The following is a 20,625-nucleotide window of genomic DNA, read 5'->3' on the forward strand; positions in this document are numbered from 1 at the left end:
GGGGGGGGGGGAGACTTCAAATAAGTGCATTTTTCTGTGACATATTGAACACTGAATTCAATCTGGAAATGTTCGTTATTTTGAGACTTTTGAATGTACAAGGCGTTGATGCTTTTTACCCTGTTAAAACAAGCCAGTTCAGGGGGATAATTATTTTACTAAAAATTCGACGTGAATTTTATAAAAATATGATTATCCACTGACGCCTGTCAATTTTTCTACATGATTCAAATTATTCACCAAAAGTTTTAAGTTACTCCCCTTCTCTGAAACGATTAGTTTCGAATTCTTATTTTTTTTCATTTTTGTAAATATATTTGTACTTTACTTTTGCATAAATTAGTTGGAGGTTAGAATTATAGATTATCGAAAAATTACTTCTATTCGGGTACGACCTGTCTACTAATTAATGCATATTGCATACAATCTAACATTAAAGGCAGTTTTGAGTATACTGTCCTCCGTATCTCCTTTTAACTGTTGAAAATGTTGGGAATGTTTTGTGAAAATTTGATTCATCTTGATAAATTTTAATGAAAAAGAAATGGAAAAGACAAACAATAGGAATAAATGGGAAGGAGGATTTAGATAAGAAAACCTTAAACGGGGTTTTATACATCGTGTTAACCAAAAAGTGAGGTGCTGAATTAGCAAATAAGATTTACTTTTTGGAGTACTAGGATCTCGAAACAAATAATCCCTGGTTGGAAAGTTTTACCATCTCCTCCCCCCACTACCCACCCATCCTTAGTTTTAAGAAAACATTTTTTCTATGATTCAAGAATCGAACGTTACCTGCTCTTTATTTACGAGGAAAAAGTTCTAAAAATGGGGAATTTTATCATTTTAGATTTAATTTTACATTTGGAATAACATTTTATGTTTCTTCGAATAGTATAATTTAGATTATTATAAAGTTGTATATAATGATTTATATCTGGGGTAATTAAAGATAATTAAACTATCTTCGTTTAGAGTTAAATACTTCAAAATATATATATATTACAACCAGGGTTATATAATTATATTTTTACAAGAAATCTAAAATATTTTTAGATTTGAAATTCTTTAATTAAAAAGTTTTTATCATGAGGGGAAAAAATTTTTAGCGCCGTAATATCATTCACCGCAAGTTTTTTTCATTATCGTCCCCAAAGCTTCAAAGCAAAAAATCACAAAAATCTTAGTAAGAACTGAAAATAGTATATTTAATTTGCACTTAAAATTATATATAACTGGAAAATTATGATAGTAACTCAATTGCATAATTTGAGGTCAATATTTGATTTAATTGTTGCTAACCTGTCATTAACATTTGCTTTATCTTAAAAAGCTAAATAGCTATTTTTTGTTGTATGATTTCATGTTGATTTTTTTTAAAATTATGTTACTTAAATTTTTCCTGGAGGGGGGGGGGGGGGTTAAGTATATATATACAGATGCAGGCCCTTTGGTCGTAAAGCTGAGGTGGGTGTTGGGAGAGAAATGAAAAGCGAAATAAAAAAGATTAGAGCTGGGTGTATAATGTTTCCTTCAAACTTAGATTATTCGGCAGCACCAGATTTTACAGAGGTCAGGCAGTGGGGGGTGTTAATTTCGTTCAAAATTTTCCATAAATACCCCCCCCCCCTCCTTCTTCTTTCCACTGACTTTAACCCTGCCCTGCTCAGCTGATGTTTTGTATAATAGGAATTCTCCTACCCCCCCCCATATTCTCCCCCCTTGCCCTCTCTCACATTTCTACTAGTAGGTGAGTAAGGGGGCCTCCCTACAATTGTCATCAACACCTCTCTTCTTTTCATCTTTTTATCTTAGAAATCATTTGTTTTCATCTTTTATGTTCAATTCTTCCTTTTCATTACCTTTTCATACTTTATCCTTTTCTTCTTTTGCTTTTTAAAACATTTCCCCCTCTTTTATTCTAGTGTTCAGTTGTCTACAATTCCATACCATCTCAAAAATGTTGTTTTCAATCTTAATTTCTCAGTTTTTATTTCCTCCTTTTCTGAAATGGTTAAATTAATCTTACTTTTCCCAACTTCTTTCTCTTTTCAACTTAGTTACTCCCCCCATATATTCCAATCACTCTTACAGTCCATACCCTATCCCCCCCCATCCCTCTTCTTCACCCTCCAAGGCCCCTAGTAGTAACATTTAAATGGGGTTTAAATCTTGCCGGTCTAGGTTTGACCCTGCAATTTACCCTCATTTTTATCTTCCTATCTGGTGTAGTTCTAGCATGTATTTTAACTGCGGTAGCTGAGCTTAATACAACCTTTCATACGCATATATACGCATCTATACAACCACAATACGCAGTATTCAAATTTGCATTTAAGCCAAGAATTTTAATGGTTTAGTTGTCATTTTTTTTCCATGTTATAATATCTAAATGTCGAGAATTATTTTATGATGGAAAAGGTTTTATTAATTAAATTTTCATGTTTTAATTTTTGTTATCTAAAAAATATATTAAAAAAGCAAAAAAAACAACTAGCTTTTCATTACTTAACTTTTCTTACGACCCTATTTACAAAAAACACTGTTCGCCGCAACTGTATATTTGAAGGGATAACGTTTTAATTATGTTAATTATTTAAAGATTTAAAGATGAATTATATATCTACCAATACACAATATCAATGTCAAGATCAGTACATATATATATATATATATAAACCCTGCTCTGTATGATAAATAAATGACATAATTATTCAGTTTCAAGGTTGGGAGTTTTTACAAAACCAGCTGATGTTGCCATGGGCTCACTTAACAGTAAATACGTTCATATCTCGCAGAGAATATAAAAAATTGGATTAAAAAGGCAGCAAACGTAATTTCAACTGATTCTTCATTCATGGTCGTATGTTCAATTCATAAGGATACCCTTACAACCTGTATCTGCTGAATAATGTGATATCCTCGTTTTCCTGGTTTTTAAAAGGGATTATTACTGAACATTTCTTCCATTATTCTGAAGCAGAAAAGTCGTTTTTAAAGATAAACACAATCGATAAATGAAACTACGTGTACAGGACCCGCTATGGATAAAATATTGAATGATCTAAATAGGAAAGTATAGAAAAATAATTTAAGAATTAAAAACGAGAATTAAGTAATAACATAGTAGTGTCGGATTTAGTATTACAGACAGAGGCGTATTCAGGGTGGGGGCTATTGGGGCTAAGCTCCCCCCCTGGACCAGTGAAATCTATTGATTTCAAGGGGTTTTCATGCCCCAACGGGTGCTGAGCATAGATATGGCAAACTTTTACATCTTGCAGATCTAGATATGGCAAACTTTTACATCTTGCAGATCTAGATATGGCAAACTTTTACATCTTGCAGATTAAATTGCAGAAAAGCATCAGAGTGGCTGGATTTCACCCGAGCATTCAGAGACTGACAAAAGTCTGATTATGTAGAATATGCATCTGGCTATGCGTGCAATAACTGAATGTTTTTGCGTTTTCAACACGGTAAAAATCCCCGGCCTAATACCACGGATACTTGATTGCCATGCTTGCACGCAGTGCGCTTGATTCTAGGAAACTGTTTCAATTATTTTCTGTAATAGGGCATACACTATATTCTTTTTATTATTTCAGACGAAGAAGCACAAGAAGAACTACGTGAAGAGACCGATGAATGCGTTCATGGTTTGGTCCCAGCTGGAGAGAAGGAAGATTATAAACAGGAACCCAGATTCTCATAATGCTGAGATATCCAAGAACCTGGGGAAAACCTGGAGAACCCTCTCCGAGGAGGAGAGACAACCCTTCATAGACGAGGCTGAGAGGTTAAGATTACTCCATCAGAAGGAGTATCCAGATTACAAGTATAAACCAAAGAAGAAACCAAAGTTTCCTACTCTGGTAAAATATTCCGCCGAACCGATAAGAAAGCTGAAAGCAGTGAAAGTAAATTTTCCAAAACCCGCCACACAACGTCCCGCCTCTAATCGGCGGTTGTCCAACCTTCCCGCCAAGCGGGAGAGCTTGACCCTTGTTATCAAGGGCGTGGTTGGAGGGAGCGTCTACCCCGTGGTTTCGGGTGTTAAACAAGGCGTTCCTGGAAGCCCCGCCTCCCCACTCAATCAAAACAGTACAGTTTACGATGCTAGCTTCAAGCAGAGTTGTAATACCAGTCTAACTGGATCCGAACTGAACCTTAAGTCTGAACCCCTCTCCCCTCTAGAAGATATGATGGACCCGTTCCTTACTCGTCGTCTTTGCATGAGTGAACCCCTAGTCATCAAGAATATTAAAGAGGAGATCAGAGATGAGTACTGTCTAGCAGACCTGGATACACTAACCGACCTTCTCCAGGTCCCAGTTCATGACTCCTGGGAGTCATGCTCCTCATCATCCATCTCGACCTCATCCACCGCCTCACACTTCGAGTTCTCCGCCTCGGAGTTAGAGTTGGGGGACGTGCTCCCGGGTAGCCTGCAGGAAGACTACGACTGGATGGACAATATTATGAGAATTTAGTCAAGCTTAGTTTATTCTTATTAGATAAATTATTGACGAGTAATATTCTAAAATTATCCATACTACTCTCTCTCTCTCTATCTTTATATGTTATATTATCCATTTAATCATATACCAACTTATTGTAGATTAGTTCAACCCCGTATTTAACCATTTTCGAACTAAATCACATTTTTTGAAGCTTACTTAATCAAATGTACTCCTCTGATAGCCACACTACTAGATTTGATATTTACCGTTCTTTCAACCCTATATATTGATCCAAATACCGTTGAGTATTCAAATTTCAACATTAAAAATGTCGTGAAAAAAATCCCATTTTTCAGCTCTGAAAATAAACACTGCCTGTCTACGAATTGTTCATGGACTTTGATAGGTAAAATATAGGAGACGAGCCATCGCGAGTATTTTTTTAGTCAGTACTACCATGACATGTACGCCGTAATAGACAGCTTTAATTCATCAACAATCGAAGGAATACTGGACAACTCAAAAGTTTTGCGGTTTTTTCTTTAAACTTGCCTCCCGCCATTTTTTGGAATCTTAGTTTTTAAATGCACGTTCAATCCTTTGCTATTTAATTTTAATCTTTAGCTCGTCTAAAGAAATACAATTTTTGTCAAAATGTTGGCCAATTTCTTGCTCGGTTGTTGAGTCCTGGCTTCTGTCTCGTCTATATTTTACTGCCCTTGATAAAACCAATTTTCTACATTTATATGTACTGCATCAAAACTATATTACACAATGTACCTACATTAAGAATGTTTGAATGCAAGCAGGAATTATCAAAAATAAAAACTACAGCCGATTTAAAGCCTTCTCTGAGGGTGCCCGATCCCCCTACGAGGCTGTTTAATAATAAATAAAAGACTGCGTTTGAGCTTTTTTTCATTCCTTTATGTTCACATCGACGCCCCTCGATCTTCAATTCACACAGGAGAAAAAATCTAAAATTCTGCCATTTTGACGCATAGTGTATATTGTATACTTCTCATGTTTTATGTCCTTTCATTATTAATATGAATTTATGTGATACAAGATATTTAAATATTTTTTAGTGATAAAATGTGAAAGATAATAGATATATGTCATCAACCTTTATTATTATTATTAGAGCGTTGGATGTAAAGCATAGGGTTTTATCAGTTGGATGTAAAGCATAGGGTTTTATCAGTTGGATGTAAAGCATAGGGTTTTATCAGTTGGATGCAAAGCATAGGGTTTTATCAGTTGGGAATTGGAGAGACGATTGAACAGACTTCATTATGTGCATTAATGCACTTAAACTTTTTAAGTCATATTTTTAAGGTCTTAGAAAGATACTGAACATTTGACTTACTTTGATTTGTTACTGTAACAAACATTTACACTTCGAGTTTTCTTTATGAAAAAAAGTTTTTTAGCGGAAGAAGTAAAAATTGGAAAGAACAACTAAAAATATTTTCAAGAATTAGGTTTGAAACTGAAAAATTTCTAACGATATATTTATCGAAATAAAAATGTGTTTTATGCTGCTTAAGAATTAAAAATACACACGATAAACGAAGAAAAGTTGAAAAATGGTAGAACTATAGGAATGTTCTAAGCCTGGTTAAAAATTCTAGATTGAGTGGATTGACTTTTATAGAAAAAACCACTTAATTACCAGACAAAAATGGGTTCCCAGGAAGTTAATAATATTTCCATATCTGAAAATTAAAAATTCTTTTTGTATCTAGTTTCTCACTTATAATTTGGTTTACAGTCCCTTTAATTATGCATTTTAATCAGATTGTTGACATGAATCTATCTATTTACCTGAGTAAGCGGGGGAAACTTTACATCAAATTACGCAAGTCTATATAATAAAAGCGTTTTCTATTAATTGGTTTAATTTTCATCAAAAAATTCACTCTCCTTAGTGTTAACCCTATAAAAGCTGGGGGTCTGATTCTATGTGTAGCCTGGGGAAAGAAAAAGGTGTAGAGGGTTGAAATGCATGTTCAATGTTCAAAGTTTTTTGTTTGTTTTAAACAAATATCAAAATGTGACACATGTCTCTACATACATTTTCAAGGGCTTTTCAAAAATATAATTTTAAGATCATTAGCTGTCGTCACAAAAAAGATATGGGCTATTTTAGATTTTTTTACATAGACCCTATGCATTAAAAAAAGAAATTTACAAAAAATCCTTTAGATTTCTATTAATTAAAAGTCACAAAATTTCACTATGGTATTGTCAAAAATGAGAGTGATAGGACAAAAAAACCAAAGGGGTGGGGTCCCCTCCCAGCCAGTTTAGGGTTAAACAATAAAATGTCTGTTATCTTCCTTATTTCTTTAAGAATTAAATGTGCTTCAGTGCAGACCAATTGCGTAATTTGATTGCACAAGCAGAATTAGATAATTTATAAAGATTGGCAAAGTTTTATTTGACCTTTTATTTTTTCATGTTTCGGGTCGTATAAAGGGAGGGGGGGCTTTTGTGACTCAGCCCCCCCCCCCTTGGATCAGTGTGATCTTTGGTATCCAGAGGATACTTAGCCACCCCCCCCCTGGAAAGAACAAATGTATGCCCCTGAAAATCGCTAATAACCTTTTTAATTTAATTTAAAGCATTCTCAAGATTTATTAATGCTTCTAAATTACGTTCATCTTCCCTGAACGTTTTTTTTATCAAATTTAATTCCAACAAGTTCTGTTTTGTGTAATTCAAGATCTTTGAACTTTACAGAAACATCTAAAAAATGTTACAAAAATGCTTTCAGGAGAAAAAACGTCAATAAGAAACAATTTATTTAGCGAACAGGTCGAATGTACACATCGTTGAAAAATACAAGTCATGATGGCCTGCAATCCAATTTATACCCCATGCCTATTTTTTCAGGGAACTTTTGCACCATACAGTTCACTATCTAAAATCTATACTCTTGACAGAATTAATTTAAAATGCTTCGGGGCCTTTACGTTAGGATACTTTGAAAAATTCACCTGCGCGGAGAGGAAGGAACTTTTGAATTTAGAATCGGTTCAGGCAGCACTAATCCGTATTTTATTTAAGCCAACGGATTAAGTAAAGTCTTTTTGGATTTCTTTGAGTTTCGAAATATTACCTTATAGTTGGTCATTAGTATCTGTAACATGTTTTTGCCCAGAAATATATTTACATTCCATATATTTATATTGTTCTGTTCCGCAAAACGTTCTATAGTTTGATTTTATGGAGGACAAGAAATGCCCAGGAGTGAAGGTAAAGAAAAGTCTAGATTTTCTAAATCATTCTCCATAATTAGTTTAAAAGACCGAAAACGTGTTCAGATTTTCTCATTAGCATGTAAGATTAGATAAAGAATAAAAAAATAAAAATATTGTTAACTAACTGAAGGGCCCGCCGTTGCCCGTGGAAAAACAAATTGAAATTGAATGCTCAAACTTTTTTTTAGTCTATTACACCCCCGGCCAGCCAAGAGTGTTCGCAAAAAAATTCAGCCCAATTGGTCCAGCCGTTTGGCCGGCTATAGGCAGCATATATATATTAAAGAATGTCTTGTTTTATTATATGGATTAACCAAAAGTATCACTTTAAAAAGCCAGGTCTGTATACATCTAGAAACATGCTGCAATTTGCACTGCAAATATACAGTTATTTGCTTAATAACGCAAACAGTAAAGTACACAGTTAGAAAGATGCACTTTCGGCAATGACGCACAAAATTATGTAGGTAAATGCTGCGTAATTCTGCAGTTTCATCAAATAACCAATATTAGTTATGTTTATACTAATAACTGCAATGAAATCTAATGCACTCAAACTATTTAAAATTGTATAATCTATAGGTTGTCCCAAAAAACATTCACGAATCTAATACTTCAAATAGTAATTATAAGTTATAACATACTTTTAGGAGATTTCCTAGTTGAGGTTGGTTTTTAAAATTGACAGAATTCTGACGGAATGGAACCAGATCTTAAAATCTACATCATTACTTACTTCGAATCACAAAAGAAATTATTTTTTTTGGAACTCTCCCTAGTCCTAATTTAAATTTTAAATCATACTGAAATTTTAAGTGCTACCTAGAGAGTTTATTTAAAGTGTCTTGAAGTATCCAGCAACGCTAGTGAAAGGTACACAGTACAGACATGTATGTAAGTAGCTTAATGTATGTAGAATTTTTTAAAAACGAACATTTTTTAAGTGGACATTGTTTATCCTTAGTGCCCAAAAACCTTCCCTGATGCATAGGACCATCACAGGAACAATGTGCATTGTACAAGCCCCCGATATTGACCCAATCGGCTCATCCGTTTCAACTTTTACATTCTTAGCTGGGATCACATTTTCCAAAGAAAGTGTAAATTTTCTACATCGCAATAAGAAGTCAGTCTCGAATGTTTTGTTTTTAAATCGTACATTATAAATAAAAAGAATAGCTAGTTAAGAGCATAGATATATATAGAGCATAGATATAATATATATATATATATATATATATGTATAGGCCTCATTCTAAGAAATCCGCGTATCCTAACTATTTAACTCCTTGCGTCATACTTAGTGCAATTGTGAAAGGAAAGCAGAAAAGTACGCAATAGTTTCGGGGTCAAACTATACCTTACTTAGTGCATTGAACTGAAAATTAATTATCAACAGAGGGAGGGGGGGGGGGGGCTGAAGGAGCGGTTACAAATGAGCATTTTACGGTCAAAGTATTTCCAAAGTAAAAATCATTCTTTACTAGTGTGTTCTGGCTTACTTTATAATAACTTTTTTAATCTGACTTTTAGCGCGAACTTTGGAAAGTATGATGAATTATTACTTTTTGACATTTACAGAAAATGGTAAAAAGTTCAAACATTTCGTATTGACAGGCCGCGGAAATATTTATAAATCAAATATTTCCAGAATTTAATTTTTAGAAATTAAACTTAATCAGCAAGACGAGGGAAATATATTTCAGTATTTTATTTTTATTTAGAAAAAAGTGCGAATCAGAAAAACTTTGAAATCAGGTTAACCTGCATAATCGGTATTTTTGTATACTTGCCAAGTTCGTGTTTCCTCATGTGCAAAAAACTAGTTTGCGATTCATTTAGCAAATTTTATTAGTTCGCAGTTCACCTTAGATATTTCAAACCGTGACTTATTTTGGATCAAATAAACTAAGTTTGAAATATTAAAGGTCTGCAATGTTGGTTTTGCTCCGATATAGGGATTAAAAAATCAGATTTTGTTGCAAAAACTCAATTCCTTTAGTTTTTCTCCATTCACGTAATGTAAATATTGATGTCGAGTTTACTATAAAAATATGTAAGTTTCACGGTTCACCTAACATAAAACAATTGATTTGTAATAAACGTTTTAACTATTAGTATATGTACCTACTGAAGAAAAACTTTATAATTTAGAATAGGTTTCGTAAAGTTTCAATCTAGGTATTAATTAAATTAAAACTTTTTAATTTGATTGAAAAAATAGTTTTGAAATCTTTTTATGTAATCAGGGAAATTTCTTTTGTCACTCTTTGATGCAAAATGAAAACCTGAGGAGTTACCAAAAAAGCTTCACTGATTGGTCACAAGTTTTGTGTGGGACCTGACATAATCAATTGGCTTATAACGCAAGAAATATGGAAGACAATACTTAATGCGATATAATTTGATATTGCTATATCATTCAGAACTATCGTGAGTTCTAAAATGTTAAATATATGATTTATTCGGATCTCCTGTTATTTAAGAATGGTAAAGATGGTATAAAACGTCCTTAAATATATGCCATAAGATAAGTTTGACATGATTAAAGTGCATAATGCTTAGTTCTGGCTGTGCATAAAGTTTTATCCTCAAAACTTGTGTTTAATGGGGGTTAAATCTCCATGTACCGAGTAATAACTCAAAGCATAACTAAAATCGTAAAAAGCGTGTAGTGTACACCGTACACTTTCCGCTAACTTTCCGCGCCAAATTGTCCATTTACGCGGATTTTCGGAGAAAACTTTCTTGTGAAAGAAACGTTGCAGTTTACAAGGCAATAGGTGTACAGTGTATACTGTTTTTTATATAATTTTACAAACCTTATCTAGTATCTACTTTTAGTAAATTATTGCGTATTAGGTGTACAGTGTACATTTTATTCTTTATAGTTTTACAAACCTTATCTAGTATCTACTTTTAGTAAATTATACGTATATAGTTTAAAACTGCACCTTTTATATGTCCTAAACTTTAGTGTAAAAGTGCATGCGGCAATCACTCTCCTTTGCTGCAATTAAAGACAAGTTTAAGAAACAAAAAGTATAATTTGCTCTCAGGCTGTAATTTCGATTGCATTCTCTCCGATCCATATTGCGCGTAAAATATGGTTTTTGTGTCCGCGCATTTTTATAGAAATTTTGAATTATTGCATCGAAGTACGGATAATTTCGTTGTTTTGTCAATTATATGCATTTGTTTTTATAAATGCATCCACCGATCGATTAGAATAATTTTAGACTATGAGCTTCCTGTATGGGATGGGCTGTCAAATATGATTTTATAAATGTTTAAACTTCACGAAAAAGAAATGCGTTCAATGTTCATTAAAGAATCTAGAAACTTCTGTAATGTATATAGTTAATGATTTTCTCTATCTATCTATCTATCATATATCCATATATTCATTTATCTTCAATTTCCATGATGCGCGTTATTGTAATCATGAATAGTATATCTGTTCTCTGATCTATCCAGAATAAAAAAAGAAATAAACGAAATTTTTTTCCCCACACTGTCTTTTCAGACCCCCCCCCCTCCCAAAAAACAAGATGGCGGGAAGGGGGGGGGGGTGTTTGAAAATGAAAACTAATGACACTGTTTATTTGAGTTTCAAACTTGGCAATAAAATCTAATTCTCTGTTTATGCAACACGGTTTTTACTCTTTCATAAGAAACATGGAGTCTAAACTTCATCACATCGTTCTACTTTTCTTACTAAAGAGACTGTCGAACGTATTTCCATTTATAAAGTGGCATGTCCAATTCATAAAGGTACCCTTTAACCCTTGGCTGTTCAAAGATTTTAGAGAAATCCAAGGTTTTTTGGCTGAAAACTGGTTTTTTTCATTTAGGGTTTCTCTGTGAAAATGTCGTGAAACAGAGAACAAGGAAAGTTTAAGAATTTAGATGATCGGAATTTAGAATTTTGTCGTGAAAACTTAAAAAATTAGAATTTATAGAAGTGGTGTCATAAAAAATTAATTTTTTAATTTTATTCTTGGCCTTAAAATATTCAGATGAATACGAAGTAGTGGGCAAGGAATAACAAATAAGAAAGGAAAAGACAAGAATAAGAAGGACAAAGTAAATTGACAAGAATAAAAGGCCAAGATTAAAATTATAAAATTATAAAAAATTATAAAAATTATATAGAAAGAGATAGAATAAAAACAAGAGTACAATTACAAGAATGAATGGAAAATAAAAAGAATAATAAGAATAAAAAGTACAGGAAGCGAGGACAAGAATATTTAAGAAGGACAAAATTATAATTACACTCAAGGGCGTATACATGGGGGGAGGGGGCAAGGGGGCAGTGCCCCACCCTAGACCTGTAAAGGGGGGAGGGGCCTAGAACTCAGAGCTTACACTTTTTAAATCATAAACTCAAGAGTGAAAAACATATAAAATTAGTTTGCTGTTCATTCAGTTGCACTTAGAAGATTGTTTACGTGTAACAGAGCCACCAGGACAGATGTCCGAATGAAAAATGTATCTAGAATGCACATTTATCCTAATCGGATGGGCACTATCAGTGATAGCAGAGTAAAATAATTATTTTAAATGCCAAGCCTCGAAGGCTTGAGTTTGGAGGTAGTTAAAGATCATTTTTTTAAAATTTGGATTTAATTTACTTTATTCATTTCACCGCCGTTTTGTAATCTTTCTTTTTATTACAAACTGGCTGAAGTGCCCGGCGTTGCCCGTGAAATTTTAAAAATCGAATTAAAAAAACAAACTTATAATATATTTAGCTTATGTTTTCCCCAAGAGTATCCATGAGTTTCCTCACTAAAATTCAGCCCAATTGATTCAGCCGTTTGGCCAGCCATAGCAAACATATAAATGAACGAAGAGCTTTATTATATAGATTACAATTGTACTTCTACTTTTTTTCAAAATGGAAACTTTTACAAGTTATAATAATTTTCTGAACCTCTGTCCTTTTTTTCAACTCATAGAATTAAAGTTTAAGTTGAGTTTTTCATTTTCAAAAATGTCTTTTACTATCTCTTGTTTAAATACTAATTATTACTAACATAACAGTATAATAAAATGTCGATTTTTTAGAAGCAATACTTTTTTCTGCTAGTTTTGTTGAAGGAGAGATAATGTACAGTACATGCAAGGTAATTGAACTGTATGTGTACCTTTAAAGCATCTTATACTTTTGCCTGATATCCGAGAAGCCAAATGTTTTGAATTTACCGTTCAATTTTGCTCCCCATATTAGCTCCTAAAGGGGGGGGGGCAATAAAAATGTTGTCCCCCTATAGATTTATTTCTGTTTACGCCCTTGAGTACAATACTAAGAAGGACAGGAAAAAAGGAATAAAAAAGCGGGACAACATAAAAAGGACAAGGATAAAAGGAAAAGAAAGAGATGGACCTGAAAATAACAACTTAAAAGAACAATGAAAAAAAAAACAAGAGCACATGAATAAAAACTAGAGTTAGAGCTAGGGCTAGAACTAGAACTAGAACTGGAACTAGAACTAGAACTAGAACTAGAACTAGAATTAGAACTAGAACTAGAACTAGAACTAGAACTAGAACTAGAATTAGAACTAGAACTAGAATTAGAACTAGAACTAGAACTAGAACTAGAACTAGAACTAGAACTAGAACTAGAACTAGAACTAGAACTAGAACTAGAACTAGAACTAGAACTAGAACTAGAACTAGAACTAGAACTAGAACTAGAACTAGAACTAGAACTAGAACTAGAACTAGAACTAGAACTAGAACTAGAACTAGAACTAGAACTAGAACTAGAACTAGAACTAGAACTAGAACTAGAACTAGAACTAGAACTAGAACTAGAACTAGAACTAGAACTAGAACTACAACTACAACTAGAACTAGAACTAGAAATAGAACTAGATCAAAAAGTATGTTTTAAATTCTAAAACTTTCAGATTTTGTTTTCTAATGTTTTTTCGTTATTTGTTTTCTGAATCGGTCTTTTCCATTTTCCCAACTTCCAAGTTTTAATTTCCCTGTTTTCAAATTCTTGGATTAGAAGGTCTCTGTTAAAGATTGTTTAATTTCTCCGTGTAACCCTCAGAACTAGCTCCGACAGAGGAAACATTCCAGGAGTGTTTCTCTGGGTCATTGTGATTCCAACCTTTTTCTAAAAAAGCGTCCTATTTGGAATTTTGTAAAATTGAGGATAGACTAAACATACAGAAGGACGGAGACACCTCAGGTAAATTAGATACATTCAATACTAGGACTTGGAGCAAACAGTACTCAACAGTTCTGGACAATTTCATATTTTTCAGGTTTAAATAGAGGATCTAAAAACCCAAAGAGGTCAAATAAATAACTATAATTCATGTGATGTAACGGTATATCTTTGATATTATTCCAATACCTAGTTCCCACTTTTATATTTTTAATATTCTCAACAAGTATCGAATTTCTTTATTTGAAAACTACTTCCTAATTTTTCATGGAATCGAAAGGAAATGTAAAAAGCGTCAATTAAAAAAACTAGTTAATTCGCTGAATCGTTATATTCGACATTTTCTTAGGACTTCTAAATATTATCAAGTTTTAATAAACCCATTCGAAACATGTAAAGTTAACATTTCTTATTCAACTCTCAAACAGATTGATGTGTTTAAAAAATAATGAAATATATTTGCACTAAATAGGTGTGAATATTGCGTATATTATGGAGGTGTGAATTTATTGCGGATATCACATATATATAGATACGTGTCAATATATATAGCGTAATATTGCGTAAGAACTATATAGATACGTGTCAATAGCGTAAACTATATGTATAGGTGTGAATATATTGTCTATACTATAAAGGTCTGAACAAATTGCGTACTAAATAGTTGTGAATATATTGCGTATAAATAGATATAGCCGATAGGTGTGAATATATTGCGTATAAATAGATATAGCCGATAGGTGTGAATATATTGCCTTGGCCTATACAACATTATATATAGGTGTGAATATATTGCGCACACTGTATTATTTTGCTCGTGAATTACGCTTATATCTCAACAAGTAGCTTTGTCATAATAAACAGAGGGGAGGGATTAACAAATAGGCCATTATAACAATAATAATAATAATAATACTTAGGGAAAGGTTAACTTCGGTTAATAGTTAGAAAGTCAGCTGATCACTGATTGATTGGTTGATGGATAGATTGATAGATTAATAGATTGAAAGAACTGTAGGAAAGGCAGACTTGTTTTCTAACTGTTGTTTATTTACCTAAAACCAGTTTCTGAGCGTTTCAATGAAATGTCATATTAAAATGTACACAACCCCTGAGCCCGAAATTTAAAAGAGTATCGTTGAACGAAACTTCCAAGTTTCCTTTATGGGGGCTTAAAATTTTGTAGATTTTGATTTAAAAGATTCAACAAAAATGGAGAATATGAAGAAACTGAATAAAATAATATTTCATAACAAAATTATTGATATCCACAAAACTGCCTAACCCCATTCGTGAAACCCATTCAAAACTGATTTTCATATCTGTACCCTGTCTTAAGTTTTGGGCTCCGAGCCCAAAACTTAAAACAGGGTACCATAATGAAACCGAGTATCGGAAACCCGGTTTCATGAATGGGGTTAGGCAGTTTTGTAGAGTAGAAACAAATTTAATTACGAAATAAAATCTAATTCCTTAAATAAAAAACTACAGAACCCAAAAAGGACACTAGGTAATTTTCGTTCGTTGAAAATCTTTTAAATTTCCGGCTCTGTCCCCCTCACCTTGCAAGTACTGGGTTTACACAAAAAGGCAGAGCCTTCTTACATCTTAAATTGAAGGTTCCCTGCTGCTGTAAACTTGTTTCTTTATTTTTTAATCATTTAATTTGTCATTTGAAGACCTTTAGGGCAGAAAACAAAATCAAATCTTTAGGTTACAAGTTTATCGAGTTTTTGGACTTTATTAAAATCAATTCTCCTTTGTGAGATAACCCCCATATCTAAATTTCTAAGTATCTATCTCATATCTGACTAAATCTTCTGTTAAAGTATGAATCCCTATCCTGTCCCTAAACAAAGAAAGGAATGGTATTAATTGGTGAAGCGCGCAGTTTATTGCTGATCTTCAGCTTTCTTTTATCTTTTCAATCATTTGTTTTGGCGTTCTTTTGCAGATAATAAACTAAGGATGATAATATAAGAATATCGGAAAACTAAGGATGATGAAATCTAAGGAGGATGAAAGCTAAGTATTAGAAAATTAAGGATGATGATATCAGAATACTAAGGATGATGAAAGCTAAGGGGGGGTAAAAGCTAAGTATCAGAAAATTAAGGATGATGATATCAGAATACTAAGGATGATGAAAGCTAAGGGGGATGTAAAATAAGTATCAGAAAATTAAGAATGATGATATCAGAAAACTAAGAATGATGAGAGCTAAGGGGGGTAAAAGCTAAGTATCAGAAAATTAAGTATAATGAAATCAGAAAACTAAGGATGATGAAAGCTAAGGGGGATGAAAGCTAAGTATCAGAAAATAAAAGATGATGATATCAGAATACTAAGGATGATGAAAGCTAAGGGGGATGTAAACTAAGTATCAGAAAATTAAGGATGATGATATCAGAAAACTAAGAATGATGAAAGCTACGGGGGGTGAAAGTTAAGTATCAGAAAATTAAGGATGATGCTATCAGAATACTAAGGATGATGAAAGCTAAGGGAGGTGAACGCTAAGTATCAGAAAATAAAGGATGATGATATCAGAATACTAAGGATAATGAAAGCTAAGGGAGATTAAAACTAAGTATTAAAAAATTAAGGATGATGATATCAGAAAATTAAGGATTGTAATAAATATAGTAGTAAACCACATATTTGTAAACCTGAACATACCTATTTATATCGCGTTCTAACATTATCTGTACCCTAACTACGTTCGATGATTTCTGAGAACTACGTTCTTTAGTTTGACTACGATTTAATTTAACTACGTTCATTGATTTAACATGTACCATAAAACCCAAAATTTAGATGTCATAACGTGTAGACACATATTAATTCACATGTAGAGAATTAGAGAGCCAGCTCGAGTGGTATCTCGATTCATAGATACAGACTAAAAGAATACATATAGCGTCGTATCTAGATTTATACAGACTAAAGTATTATTGTAGAACATTGAGTTCTAGAGCGAGTTGTATCTGTACGCTACAAACTGACTAATACAGAGGTTGTATCTCGATTGATAGATACTGACGAAAACTATGTATGATAATATCAGAAAACTAAGTATGATAATATCAGAAAAATAAGTATGATAATATCAGAAAACTAAGAATGATAATATCAGAAAAATAAGTATGATAATATCAGAAAACTAAATAATTTCCGAAAACTAAAAAAATCCATTTCATTTTAAATCATGTTTTCTCTCCGTCTAATCAGATTGAGTCCTGAATTAACATTGTTTTCTATTTTTCACTAATAACGAGATGACATTCAACAATAAAAATAAAATACATTTTCTATCAGGTTCGGGATTTAGAAACAACTTTAAGATTGATCCATTCTATATTGGACTAGCTGACACTGCCACGGTTGAAAAAATGCTTAGATTTAAAATTTTTGATATTTTACATTTGAAAATCTAGCAGTCTTTTCGGGTCTGCAGTTTAAACAAATTTATTGTTTTTAGTAATTTTTTTAAAATTCTACTTTTGCAGATCAAAAACTAATAACCTTCATTCATCAAAGAAATGTCAACGTGTATAAAAGAGCCTCCAAATCAAAGAATCTATCATCGATTCACAACGATTCCCTTCAAATCTTTATCTTTAAAATTAACAACAGGCGACCAGGGTTTTACTTTCAAAATAACTTCCGGATTTGAACCACAAAAACGGATAAGAAAACTTCCTAGATTTGTTGCTTGTCAGATTGCATAGCGGCAAGTGCAAAACGAACTACTCAGATGAAAGGGGTACCAGTGAGAATAGTTTAAGTCCTCTTTATCTATTTATTTAATTAAAAGCTTAAAAACTACGTTGATAATTTCTTTAATTATTCATCATCTATTAATCTGTTTTATTCAATATTCCTTACATATTTAGATCAAAGAATACACTTTTTTAAAAATCGGATTCAAAATATAAAGTTTTTGCTGCCGTTTTATAAGTGTGTTAAACTTAGTTTACACTTCACAGGGTTCATCACACTGGTTTAGATACGGAGTAAGGAGGAGGATTGGTTTAGTCTTGCTCCGGGACTTGTTTTATCTGGTTGGAGGGAGGGTTGGATAGTAGGCATTGGATGAGGAGTATGAGTAGGAGGGAGGGATGGAAAGAAGGTGTTGCATGAAAAGTAGAAGGAGGGATGGAAAGAAGGTGTGGTATAAGAAGTAGAAGGAGGAATGGATAGAAGGTGTTGGATGAGGAGTAGAAGGAGGTATAGATAGAAGGTGTTGTATGAGAAGTAGAAGGAGGAATGGATAGAGGGTGTTGGATGAAGAGTTCGAAGGAGGGAAGGATAGAAGGTGTTGGATGAGATTTAGAAGGGAGAAATGGATAGAAGATGTTGGATGAGGAGTAGGAGGGATGAGTGAATAGAATATGTAAGATAAGGAGTAGGAGGGAGGGATGAATAGTAGGTGTTGGATGAGGAGTAGGAGGAAAGATGAGGAGTAGGAAGAAGGATGAATAGTAGGTGTTGGATGAGGAGTAGCAGGAGGGAGGGGGTATATTAGGTGTCGGATGAGGAGTAGGGGGAGGGGAAGGGGGAGGTTCAATAGTATGTGTTTGCTGAAGAGTATGATACTGCTGCATCTTCTATTCTCCGACTACAATTGAAACTATTGAACCCGTTGGTTGATCCTGCTCCGGAACCTGGAATATACATATAGTTTAACACTTAAATTTAAGGAGTGATCTTTAAATTTTTTATTGCTTGAAAAATCAAAAGCTTTAAAATATCAGGTTGCTAAGATATAGGGATTAGACAATTTGATTTTAAGGCGAGTGTTCACTTTTTTCGAGGAGAATAAATAATATATTAGTTGAATCTAGAACTCACCGAACTGTGCATATGTTTGGTAGGAGGGAGTCAGAAGATCAGATTTAACTGGGAGTGGAGAGAGGGGGGTGTAGGCTGACAGGTGGGAGGGAGAGGTGAGATGAGAACCTCCTCCTCGCATAGCGTTCCCCGCCCCTGTATAACCATACCCGGAGAAATCTGTTTTCATCCCGGAGAGAGAAGGCCAGGCAGAACTAGATATATACATTTAATGATATTTTCATTACAAAAGAAAGATTGTTTTTGACAGGATATATAGTCTTTAAACATAAAAGAAAAAACTTTCAAAAAGTTTTCAGAAAAATTTAGACTAAATAATCTAAACAATTTTTTAGATATTTTCAGAGACAACTAATTATTTTTTCTACTATTCAAAAAAAAATTTTTATTTTATAAGGGAGCAAAAGGAAAACTAAAGAATTATATTTAGTTTTTATTTTTTCAAAATGTGAATCTGACGTTGCTTTTTCTCTTGAAAACCTAAATATTTTCTCGGAGCAAATGAAAACTTTTTCATTTATGTATATACTTTTCCTTTTTAAAGAATTAGAGTTTATGCAACAAATTAAATTTTTTTTTTAACCCTAAACAGGGGGGAAGTATAAAAGATGCCAGTTTATTTTGTAAATAAAACTGGCAAAATCTCTGATTTTCTAATCTCGATATATTTGCAACCCGATGTCTTAGCCCTTAGAGATAGAGATATTTAAAACTATGAATTTTAAAGGTTGACACCATTAGGTTGCAAAGATATAGGGGTTTTGAAATTTTGAGTTTGTGGCAAAAACTAATTTCCTTTCTTGTGGGTTAAAACTGCAGGAAACTGAGATGCTCTTTTTCTTGATCATCCCGTTTTTTTCAAGGTTAGAAGATGTTCCCACCTGGACATGGTAGAATATAGAGGATGAGGATAAGATCTATAGAGAGCAGTGAAAGGAGGAGAAGGAGTATGATCTCCTAACCAACCCTTGTATAACGAGGGTTTATAACTGTGTCGTCTCATTCTCTTCCGTCTCTTGAAGTTCCCGCTCTCGAACATATCCTCGTAACCGGGAGCTAAAAAAAAATTACAGATAAATAACAGATGAAAATTGAAAAATTATAAAACCCATGATTTTTGGACTTTAAGAGGCTGGCCTCAGAATTTCAGGTCGTCACCGTTAAACTGTGTCTGAGCAAAAATTATATCCTTATTTGTCAATCTGAAAATTGATCATTTAAATTTTTGGCTTCTCTTTTAAATATAACATCCGAGTTTTCATAGAAGAGACAAAAAATGAAAGTGAGAGAATTGATCTCTTATCTTTTTATAAAAACGAAGATATCTTTCTCGTAGTTACTCAGCTAAATACAGGGTTAAAGGGTACCAAAGTGTATTAAGTATAAACCCTGAAGAGGAAGAATCACTTGAAAAAACGTGAACAGTCTCTTGAAAACTTCGAAAATATGTCTTAATAGAAAGTGGTGCATGGGTAAAGGATGAAGGGGGAGGTGGGAAGGTGGGAGGGGGGATAGGGAGGGAGTAAAAGACCCCCTGGGATCCAAGCTTTATCTCTAAATAAATCTTAAAAGGAAAATACATTACGGATATTTAAAGGATGAGAAACAAACGAGATGTTTCTCATATTTTGACTCCACAAACTTAATAAACCCTTTCCACAAACCCCTTCTCTTACCCTCTTTAACCTCCATTGAAACCTTTTTTCCTGACCCTCTTTAACCTCCATTGAAACCTTCTCTCCAACCATCTCCCCTAACCCTCTTTAACCTCCATTGAAACCTTTTCTGCTGACCCTCTTCAACCTCCATTGAAACCTTCTCACCTAACCCTCTGGTTGATGTTTTTACTCCG

The 20,625-nt window shown here is 33.3% G+C and overlaps 2 protein-coding genes across 2 annotated transcripts in view; one reads left to right on the forward strand and one right to left on the reverse strand.

Moving 5' to 3' along the window:
• The window catches only part of LOC111711168 (transcription factor sox-2), a 7,369-nt gene extending 1,781 nt beyond the window's left edge, over positions 1 to 5,588 (forward strand). The window contains exon 2 of the mRNA XM_023485442.1: positions 3,609 to 5,588. Coding sequence (XP_023341210.1) covers positions 3,609 to 4,493 — 885 coding nt within the window. The 3' untranslated portion in view covers positions 4,494 to 5,588. The remainder of the gene's footprint in view (positions 1 to 3,608) is intronic.
• An 11,571-nt stretch (positions 5,589 to 17,159) lies between these two features.
• LOC111711169 (forkhead box protein D5-A) overlaps positions 17,160 to 20,625 on the reverse strand; it is a 19,434-nt gene continuing 15,968 nt past the window's right edge. The window contains exons 10-12 of the mRNA XM_023485444.1: positions 19,655 to 19,829; positions 18,774 to 18,967; positions 17,160 to 18,586 (exon numbers count right to left, since the gene is read on the reverse strand). Coding sequence (XP_023341212.1) covers positions 18,486 to 18,586; positions 18,774 to 18,967; positions 19,655 to 19,829 — 470 coding nt within the window. The 3' untranslated portion in view covers positions 17,160 to 18,485. The remainder of the gene's footprint in view (positions 18,587 to 18,773; positions 18,968 to 19,654; positions 19,830 to 20,625) is intronic.

The sequence above is a fragment of the Eurytemora carolleeae genome, unplaced genomic scaffold (assembly GCF_000591075.1).
Source record: "Eurytemora carolleeae unplaced genomic scaffold, Eaff_2.0 scaffold1133, whole genome shotgun sequence".
Lineage (NCBI taxonomy): Eukaryota > Metazoa > Arthropoda > Copepoda > Calanoida > Temoridae > Eurytemora > Eurytemora carolleeae.